Consider the following 11274-nt stretch of genomic DNA (forward strand, 5'->3'; position numbering starts at 1 on the left):
TGTGTGTGTGTGTGTGTGTGTGTGTGTGCACGTGCGCTATTTTTCTCAAAACAAAAAGCTCAAAACCAATAATTTCTCCACATTGGTGAAATTTCAGTGGAAGTCTTTCGCCTCCCAGTGGCAGCTCTAGTTTTCACACCTTGTAATGCTAGTTCTGACATTAAAAGCTTGTGTTATATTTGCAAGTTGAAAGCTCAGACCCAGATGGTGAACAACAGTTACAGAGACAAAGGCCATGGAAATGGTTCTGGACTCTCAATAGTTAGTCATTAGTTATTTGCAGCAAAACAAAAACATATGATTCATTATTGCACAAAGAGGGGATTGTGTCAAACACGAAGATCAATATTCTTCTCTTCTATTCTGCTAAACTCTGAAATTATTCTTGGTGGAGTTTTTAAAGTCTTGGCTTTCTACAATATCTGCACACGGAAACTACAGTGTGATTAACGTTAGGAAAACCTTTTAGTAATATGGTTTTGTAACTTTATAAATCAATGTTTAACATGTTCCTTCTCTTTTCTTCTTTTTCCTAAAGCAATTTGTCACTACATATTTAAAAGAAAACTTGTTGAAACAAACAGATACAGTGTTTGCATTCATGTGAAGATGTCCTCTTCTGATAATGGGATCGTTAATCTTTGCAGTGTTAGCTATCATTGTTGTAACATGAAAGTAATTGAAAGAACTCCACGTGTAGATATATAATTGTATTTTTCTTCTAATCTTCACTGCATAATGATCACAGTGAAAAGTACACTTTCTAATAATTTTTTTTTTTAACCGATCCCTCTTCTTGCTACACTTACAAACTCTGTGAACATGTTGCCTTGTTGCCTCCCCCTCACGGATCTGCATGTGTGAAGATGGGTGTAACCACAGATGATAGGGCAGGAGCTGATTGGTGCTACTCAGTGAGGATTAGCAAATGAACAGGAACAAAAAGACATAGTTCTGATTTAAATCAGAGCACACCACGCAGTCACTGACACAAGGTGAAATGGCACAGCAAGGAGTTAAGCTGGAATGAGAAACCTTCTCTTGTTCGATCTGTCAGGATCTACTGAAGGATCCAGTGACTATTCCCTGTGGACACAGCTACTGCATGAACTGTATTAAACGCAACTGGGATGGAAGGAGAATCCACAGATGCCCTGAGTGCAGCCAGACGTTCACACCGAGGCCTGTCCTGATGAAAAGCACCATGTTAGCAGATTTAGTGGAGCAATGAAGAAGGCTGGACTCCAAGCTTCTCCTGCTGATCACTGCTATGCTGGACCTGAAGATGTGGCCTGTGATGTCTGCACTGGGAGAAAACTGAAAGCCCTCAAGTTCTGTCTCATCTGCCGGGCCTCTTTCTGTGAGTTACACCTTCAGCCTCATTATGACTCCTCTGGGTTTAAAAAACACAATCTGGTGGAGAAGAAGCTCCAGGAGAACATCTGCTCTCATCATAATGAGGTAATGAAGATATTCTGCCGTACTGATCAGCAGTGTATCTGTTATCTCTGCTTAATGGATGAACATAAAGGCCACAACACAGTCTTAGCTGCAGCAGAAAGGACTGAGAGGCAGAAAGAGCTCGAGGTGAGTCGACAAAACATCCAGCAGAGAATCCAGGACAGAGAGAAAGATGTGAAGCTGCTTCAACAGGAGGTGAAGGCCATCAATCGCTCTGCTGATAAAGCAGTGGAGGACAGTGGGAAGATCTTCACTGAGCTGATCCGTCTCATGGAGAAAATAAGCTCTGATATGAAACAGCACGTCAGATCGCAGCAGAAAACTGAAGTGAGTCGAGTCAAAGAGATTCAGGATAAGGTGGAGCAGGAGATCACTGAGCTGAAGAGGAAAGACGCTGAGCTGAAGAAGCTCTCAGAGACAGAGGATCCCATCCAGTTTTTACACAACTACTCCTCACTGTCACCACTCAGTGAATCTACAGACTCACCCAGCATCAATATCCGTCCTCTGCGCTACTTTGAGGATGTGACAGCGGCTGTGTCAGAAGTCCGAGATAAACTACAAGAGCTTCTAAGAGAGACATGGGCAAACATCTTACTGACTGTGACTGAAGTGGATGTTTTATTGTCAAATCCACAACGAGAGCCCAAGACCAGAGCTGACTTCTTAAAATATTCAGTTGAAATCACACTGGATCCAAATACAGCACACACACAGCTGTTATTATCTGAGGGGAACAGGAAAGGAACATAAACGAGAGACCAACAGTCTTATCCTAGTCATGCAGACAGATTCTCTGTACAATTTCAGGTCCTGAGTAGAGAACGTCTGACTGGACCTTGTTACTGGGAGGTGGAGTGGAGAGGGAATGGAGTTCATGTAGCGGTCGCATACAAGAATATCTGTGGAGTGGGGAGCTTGAATGAATTTGGACAAAATAAAATATCCTGGGTTTTAAAATGTGACAGAAAGCGTTACCACTTTTGGTACAATAAAGTTTACACTTCCCTCTCAGGTCCTCTGTCCTCCAGAGTAGGAGTGTACCTGGATCACAGTGCAGGTATTCTGTCCTTCTACAGCGTCTCTGACACCATGACTCTCCTCCACAGAGTCCAGACCACATTCACTCAGCCTCTCCATGTTGGACTACAGCTTTATTATCGTTTTGGAGACACAGCTGAGTTCTGTAAACTGAAATAGACGTTCAAGGGTTAATTTCTGTGTTTTAACTCTGAAAATTATTTTGTCTCCATGTTTGTTGCTGTGAGCTGATTGTGGTGGCATTTCTTCACTGCGCAGAGATCAGCTGTCAATCAAACATTATGGGATGTACTTTGACATCTTCTCATTAGTTGTTGTGTAAATGTTTGAGTTTGTTTTAGGTGGCGCTCCTTCCTGTCTCTGTTTAGTCATGGAGGCTATCACTGATGCTCATGATGATGTTAGTTGATCTGAACTAAAAATGGTAACTTCTCTGTTCTCTAAATGTTTGATGAATATTTGTATTGATGCATTTGTAGGTTGTTGTTGTTTCTCTTCCACCTCATGAGTCTGAAGAGAGAAAGCACCAGGCCTTCTTTATCCTAGATATTTTATTCTCTTTGTGTACATTTTAAAGAAATATTTAATCACATTAACATTTTTTTTGTTTGGCAGACCAAATGTTAGTGTTGTTATGGGGTATTAATTCTGATCATATTCAATGAGTGATATGAGATTCAAACAAGGTGATTCTGTGGATGAAGTTAATCTGTTACCATTGAACAGACGTTACTGGTGCATTCATGTCCTTTGGGATTCCCAGTTGCAACGACTAACCGACTATGTTTACTAGTTTGTTTGCATCCAAAAGTGAAGTACAGTAATCATTAAAACTGTTTATCAAATTGTTTTTTTAGGAGATGTAATGGAAGTTTCTGGTCCAGCAGGGGTAGAGGTTTCAAAGTTTAGTGAATGTAACAAATAAGACAGTCGGAGAACTGAACCAAGTTAGGGTTTCGTATTTATTAGGATATATTTGCAAATATAGGAAGAATAACAGAGTCACAAAAGCACAAACAGCTCAGTGAGTACCGATTCTTCAAATGAGTCAAGGAAACACTGAGCTTAAATGCACATTGGGAAAAGGGGAGTGACAATTCAAACATGATCTATCTACAACAATGGTTTACATTTTCTCACAGACAGTGTCCAGATAAGGTTAACAGGTTATAGGTTAACATGCACATAAAGATAAAGATCTTGTCAGATACCTTTCTAAATCTCCCAAGGTGTCATAAACCCACTTCACCTAATCCCCTGTCCCCCACTTTCACATCTGGGGTCACATTCCCCGGACATCGTAACTGACTAGGGAGGAACGGATCTGGGAAGGAAGATGGTTTATAGTGTCCTTGTAGTTTATCAGTTTAAACAAAGGGCCTATGCTTCGTCTCCCAGACTTTCTGTCTCAGCAGTTTAAGCAGGATCGAATCAACATGATAAGGGGAGACAGACTGTTCTTTCAATAGTGCTGAGAGAAGGCTATGTGTTAATAAAAAAACATAAGAAATAAAAGGAACAGTGCTCAAGTGTAATTTTTGCCATTACAGAGAACAGAAAAGAAAATTCTGAAACCCATGCAGGCGTCTCTGAACCCTCTGATTCTAAGAAGAGATTACCTCCTAAAAGCTGAAGTGAGCAGAGTTTTTAAATTATAAATGAGCTCTATTGTATAAGTATTGAACACACAGTATCTCTCTCAAACCACTCCTCTTCCTGGAAGAAATCATAGCTTGGTAACCCCTCCCTCCTCTTCCTCCTCTCAAACACAGCAAGTTCCACTCTGTCCATACATGTCGTTGTTCCCTCCCCTTCAGATCTACAGTTGTAAGATGGGAGTAACCAACGTGGTAAAGTGCATGAGCTGACAGGCCCCATTCACAGCAGGAACACATGCTGTTTAGATCACAGCTCAAACTACTTTTAATTCAGGAAGTGAAACTCAGACAGGCGTTGTCACTGAGAGGAGAAATGGCGCAGAAAGGACTTCAGCTGGACCGGGAAACTTTCTCTTGTTCGATCTGTCTGGATCTACTGAAGGATCCGGTGACTATTCCCTGTGGACACAGCTACTGCATGAACTGTATTAAAGAGTTCTGGGATGAGAAGAAAATCTACAGCTGTCCTCAGTGCAGAGAGACTTTCACACCGAGGCCTGTCCTGCTGAAAAACACCATGTTTTTAGATTTAGTGGAGCAACTAAAAAAGGCTGGACTCCTCAGTCTGAGGCATGAAGCCTCTCCTGCTGATCACTGCTATGCTGGACCTGAAGATGTGGCCTGTGATGTCTGCACTGGGAGAAAACTGAAAGCCCTCAAGTCCTGTCTGGTGTGTCTGGTCTCTTACTGTGAGAAACACCTTCAGCCTCATCATGACTCCCCTGCATTTGAGAAACACAAGCTGGTGGAGCCCATCCAAGAATCTCCAGGAGAACATCTGCTCTCATCATGATGAGGTGATGAAGATATTCTGTTGTACTGATCAGCAGTGTATCTGTTCTCTCTGCTTAATGGATGAACATAAAGGCCACGACACAGTCTCAGCTGCAGCAGAAAGGACTGAGAGGCAGAAAGAGCTCCAGGGGAGTCGACAAAACATCCAGCAGAGAATCCAGGACAGAGAGAAAGATGTGAAGCTGCTTCAGCAGGAGGTGGAGGCTATCAATCACTCTGCTGATAAAGTAGTGGAGGACAGTGAGAAGATCTTCACTGAGCTGATTTGTGTCATGGAAAAAAGACGCTCGGGTGTGAAACAGCAGGTCAGATTCCAGCAGGAAACTGAAGTGAGTCGAGTCAAAGAGGTTCAGGAGAAGCTGGAGCAGGAGATCACTGAGCTGAAGAGGAAAGACGCTGAGCTGAAGAAGCTCTCAGAGACAGAGGATCACAACAAGTTTCTCCAAAACTACTCCTCACTGTCACCACTCAGTGAATCTACAGACTCACCCAGCATCAATATCCGTCCTCTGCGCTACTTTGAGGATGTGACAGCAGCCGTGTCAGAGGTCAGAGATAAACTACAGGACTTTCTAAATGACAAATTGACAAACATTTCACTGACTGTGACTGAAGCAGATGTTTTATTGTCAAATCCACAACCAGAGCCCAAGACCAGAGCTGACTTCCTAAAATATTCACGTGAAATAACACTGGATCCAAACACAGCACACACACAGCTGTTATTATCTGAGGGGAACAGGAAAGGAACATTAATTTTACATCCACAGTCTTTTTCTAGTCACCCAGACAGATTCACTAAAGAGTTTCAGGTCCTGAGTAGAGAGAGTCTGACTGGACGTTGTTACTGGGAGGTGGAGTGGAGAGGTGAAGTCATTTATGTAGCAGTCTCATACAAGAATGTCACCAGAGCAGGCAGCTCGAATGCATGTAGATTTGGACTCAATGACAAATCTTGGGCAATAAGATGTGACAATAACAGTTTTAAACTTCTGTACAAGAATGTCCGAACTCTTGTCCCAGGTCCTGTGTCCTCCAGAGTAGGAGTGTACCTGGATCACAGTGCAGGCATTCTGTCCTTCTACAGCGTCTCTGAAACCATGACTCTCCTCCACAGAGTCCAGACCACATTCACTCAGCCGCTCTATGCTGGACTTAGTTTTTTTACCACTACTAAAGACACTGCTGAGTTCTGTAAACTCAAATAGACAGAAGTCATTTAAGGGTTAACTTCTGTGTTTTGACTCTTTTACCTATTTTGTCTCCATGTTTATTGCTGAGAGATGATTGTGGTGGCATTTCTTCACTGCACAGAGATCCACTGTCAATCAAACATAATGGGATGTACTTTGACATCTTCTCATTAGTTGTTGTATAAATGTTTGAGTTTGTTTTAGGTGGCGCTCCTTCCTGTGTCTGTTTAGCCATGGAGGCTATCACTGATGCTCATGATGATGTTAGTTGATCTGAACTAAAAATGGTAACTTTCTGTGCTCTAAATGTTTGATGAATATTTGCATTGATGCATTTGTAGGTTGTTGTTTCTCTTCCACTGCATGGGTCTGAAGAGAGAAAGCACCAGACCTTCTTTATCCTAGATATTTTATTTTTTGTGTACATTTTAAAGAAATCTGTAATCACATTTGCAATTATTTTTGTTTGGCAGACCAAATGTCAGTGTTGTTATATGGTATTATAGAACTGTATTAATTCTGATCATATTCAATAAGTGAGATGAGATTCAAACAAAGTGATTGTGTGGATGAAGTTAATCTGTTAACATTGAACAGACGTTACTGATGGGATGTGTGAACAAACTGAAGGTTTACATGATGAATAAACAAACATCAACAAAGTATTGTCTTCTTGTCTTTATTCCAGGGTATCATACAAAGCTGATGGAGAAAATGTGAAACTGATATGAGAGTAGAACTGAGGCAGTTTTCCTCCTAAACACCACAAAGTACAGTGTTCATGTTTTCGAGTCCGTCAGTCTCAGTCCTTTCAACTTTTCTCACTTTTTGTCACGGAGGAATGAGCAGCTTTCCATCACCTGTTGCTTTTTCCAACCAACATTTTCTCTGTGCACTGAGCCAATGAAGAGGATTTATCACACAGACATAAAGGTTCTTACAACACCAAGATAGATATTGTGCAGCTGATTCTTTACATTTGGTTACAAGTATTTCAATGTTGTTTACTCAAAATTGTAGAAGTCAGAGAGATTTTAACGTTTAGCTTCCAATCTCACATTCCCAAATACTATTTACAACCTAAGAGCTGAAACTCTTCTCTTCTATGTTTCCCATGTGACCTGAATGCAGCATCAGTGTTACAGAGTGTGACTCATGAAAAAGCTGACACAGTGTGATATTACATCTATTTAAATGTCTCTTTACTGATGTTTTTTGATGTTTTTTGGACATGTCTTTCTGCAGTGAACATCACAGCAGGTTAAAAATGTGAAAACTGATGCACAACACCAGGATGTAGTGGAGGTTAAAGCACCACGACTGTCTACAGTTTTAGTTTAGTCTGTACTCTGCCCTTATTATAGAGACAGTAATCTCCAGTGTTTGACATTTGACAGATAGTGTAGGCTGCTTGTTTATTCTTAACTTATTTTAGTTTCTGCCTCCACCTGCTAAAGTTCAGGTTCACTACAGTGTGTTACTTTTAACGTTGATGATTTTACCAGTATACCTTCAAAACTTCACTCATATAAACTGAAGATAACAGCACTGCTACTGTTGGTTCGTTGTGACCATACTGAAAGGATATAACACTGTAAATGTTTCAACTTAACAGCAGAGGGAAATTGTGTGGTCCATTCATGTCCTGAGAGATTCAGAGTTGCGACAGGTAACCGACTACATTGATAAGTTTGAATGCATCATCCAACATGTTAAATACAGTAAGCATTAAAAACGTTAACCAAAGTGTGTTTTAGGAGAACAGAAGAAATAATTCTGAAAAGCAGTCTACAAACCGCCTGATTCTAAGAAGAGTTTACATGCTAAAAGCTAAAAGTGAGCAGAGTTTTTAAATGAGAAATGAGCAATGTAAACAAGTGTCGAACACAGTATCTCTTTCACTCGGCTCATCTTCATGGAATGAATCATAGCTTGTTAACCCCTCCCTCCTCTCCTGCTCTCAAGCACAGTGAGCTCCACTCTGTCCATATTTCCTTGTTCCCTCCCCTTCAGATCTACAGTTGTAAGATGGGAGTAACCAACATGTGGTGAAGTGCATGAGCTGACAGGCCCCACTCACTGCAGAAACACACACTCTTTAGATCACAGCTCAAACTACTTTCAATTCCCAGGAAGTGAAACTCAGACAGGCGTTGTCACTGAGAGGAGAAATGGCGCAGAAAGGAGTTCAGCTGGACCGAGAAAGCTTCTCTTGTTCGATCTGTCTGGATCTACTGAAGGATCCGGTGACTATTCCCTGTGGACACAGCTACTGCATGAACTGTATTAAAACCCACTGGGATGGAGAGGATTATAAGAGAATCTACAGCTGTCCTCAGTGCAGAGAGACTTTCACACCGAGGCCTGTCCTGCTGAAAAACACCATGTTAGCAGTTTTAGTAGAGGAACTAAAGAAGACTGGACTCCAAGCTGCTCCTGCTGATCACTGCTATGCTGGACCTGAAGATGTGGCCTGTGATGTCTGCACTGGGAGAAAACTGAAAGCCCTCAAGTCCTGTCTGGTGTGTTTGGTCTCTTACTGTGATCAACACCTTCAGCCTCATTGTGAATTACCTATATTTGAGAAACACAGGCTGGTGGAGCCCTCCAAGAATCTCAAGGAGAACATCTGCTCTCATCATGATGAGGTGATGAAGATTTTTTGCCGTACTGATCAGCAGTGTATCTGTTATCTCTGCTTAATGGATGAACATAAAGGCCACGACACAGTCTTAGCTGCAGCAGAAAGGACTGAGAGGCAGAAAGAGCTCGACGGGAATCGACAAAACACCCAGCAGAGAATCCAGGACAGAGAGAAAGATGTGAAGCTGCTTCAACAGGAGGTGAAGGCTATCAATCGCTCTGCTAATAAAGTAGTGGAGGACAGTGAGAAGATCTTCACTGAGCTGATCCGTCTCATGGAGAAAAGACGGTTTGATGTGAAGCAGAAGGTCAGATCGCAGCAGAAAACTGAAGTGAGTCGAGTCATCGAGGTTCAGGAGAAGCTGGAGCAGGAGATCACTGAGCTGAAGAGGAAAGACGCTGAGCTGAAGAAGCTCTCAGAGACAGAGGATCACAACAAGTTTCTCCACAACTACTCCTCACTGTCACCACTCAGTGAATCTACAGACTCATCCAACATTAATATCCGTCCTCTGTGCTACTTTGAGGATGTGGCAGTGGCTGTGTCAGAAGCCAGAGATACAATACAGGAGATTCTGAGTGAGATATGGACTAACATCTCACTGACTGAAACTGAAGTGGATGTTTTACTGTCACAACCAGAGCCCAAGACCAGAGATGACTTCTTAAAATATTTGTGTGAAATCACACTGGATCCAAACACAGCACACCAAGAGCTGTTATTATCTGAGGGGAACAGGAAAGCTACATCAGTAAAACAACTACAGTCTTATCCTAGTCACCCAGACAGATTCACTAGGTCTAAACAGGTCCTGAGTAGAGAGAGTCTGACCGGACGTTGTTACTGGGAGGTTGAGTGGGATGGGAGAGGGATTGATGTAGCAGTTGCATATAAGGATATCAGCAGAGCAGGGAGCTCGGATGAATGTGGATTTGGACGAAATGACAAATCATGGGCGATAAAATGTGACTGTAACTCTATTAAGTTTTGGCACAACAACGTTGAATATTCCACCCCAGGTTTATATCCCTGGAAAGCAGGAGTGTACCTGGATCACAGTGCAGGTACTCTGTCCTTCTACAGCCTCTGTAAAAACATGGATCTCATCCACAGAGTCCAGACCACATTCACTCAGCCTCTCTATGCTGGACTTGGTACTTTCTGGTATGGAACCAGTGTTGAGATTAAACTCTTAAATTCTTTGCCTTGTTTAGATGATTCTTCACATGTGATGTGAATAATATTTGTAAAGTGAAAACTCTTCCCACCCATGTTTCCCACGTGCCCTGAATGCAACTTCAGTGGTACAGGGTGGGAATCCTGTAAACAAACTGACACAGTGTGATATTAAATCTATTTAAATGTCTCTTTACTGTTGTTGTTGGAAGTTTGGTCACGTCTTCCTGCAGTGAAACATCACAAAATGTGAAAACTGATGCACAACACCAGAGGGCGCCTTCATCCTGCTAACCAGATATGTAGTGGAGGTTGAAGCACCTCAGCTCACTTTGTCTGCATGTTTTAATTAACCACATGTTTTAAGGCTGATAGAAACCTTTTATAATAAACATACTTTGTGTCACACATCACGGTAAATGGTGTCAAACCACTAAAAGTGCAGAAACATCCCCTGTGTGGCATTTTCTGAAATATATGTCAAATTCTAATCCCAAAAAGAACTTAACACATAAATGTAGTGGAACAAAAATAACAATATTTTTCTCAAAAATGTTCTGGAGTAGAAGTAGCAGAGTATATCAATACTCAAGTAAAGTACAAGTACCAGTTCAAACTTGACTTCAGTGTAAAGTTTTGTGTTAATCGGACTAATTATTGCCAAGATACACACTTCCTGTATTGATTGCAACATACAGGAAGTTGTTCCTCCATAACGTGTGCATTTTTGGGTTTATCAACATTCTTTTCATAACTTTTGATCATGATGGTCCACAGATATTGCATGCAAAATGTCATGTTGCACAGTGAGCTCCACTCTGTCCATATTTCCTTGTTCCCTCCCCTTCTACAGTTGTAAGATGGGTGTAACCGACATGTAGTGAAGTGCAAGAGCTGACCCATTCACTGCAGAAACACACACTCTTTCAGAGCACAGCTCAAACTACTAAAACAAAACCTTTCTGAAAAAAAAACTAAACTAAAACTAGCAAACACACTCTGAAAACTAACAAACCAAACTAAAATAAAATAAAAACAACTGAAAATTCAATTCAATTCAAGATATTTGACACAATTTAACAACAACTGAAGTTCACACAGAATCTGTTGCAACAGTTTTTAAACATATTTGATTGTATAGTACTAACTTCCAAATGTGTTTCTTGTACAAGCAGCTTATTACAACCACAACCCATATTAAAGTTTATTGTGGCAGTGACCTCTAGTGACCGTAGTAGGCCCAATTATTACTGGAGCAAAACAGGAAGTCTGCACACTGACATCCTCGAGTAAAAAGGAGAGCTTA

General features: G+C 41.4%; 1 protein-coding gene and 2 pseudogenes across 1 annotated transcript; all 3 read left to right on the forward strand.

Annotated features, from left to right (window-relative positions):
• Positions 1–1000: 1000 nt before the first annotated feature.
• Positions 1001–2661, forward strand: LOC144527074 (tripartite motif-containing protein 16-like; annotated as a pseudogene).
• A 1722-nt stretch (positions 2662–4383) lies between these two features.
• On the forward strand, positions 4384–6804 carry LOC144527129 (tripartite motif-containing protein 16-like; annotated as a pseudogene).
• A 1423-nt stretch (positions 6805–8227) lies between these two features.
• On the forward strand, positions 8228–10158 carry LOC144527131 (tripartite motif-containing protein 16-like). The gene has a single exon (XM_078265021.1). It carries the CDS (start codon positions 8320–8322, stop codon positions 10027–10029), a length of 1710 nt encoding a protein of 569 aa, XP_078121147.1. The 5' UTR covers positions 8228–8319; the 3' UTR covers positions 10030–10158.
• The last annotated feature ends 1116 nt before the right edge of the window (positions 10159–11274 follow it).

Source organism: Sander vitreus, chromosome 12 (genome assembly GCF_031162955.1).
Source record: "Sander vitreus isolate 19-12246 chromosome 12, sanVit1, whole genome shotgun sequence".
Lineage (NCBI taxonomy): Eukaryota > Metazoa > Chordata > Actinopteri > Perciformes > Percidae > Sander > Sander vitreus.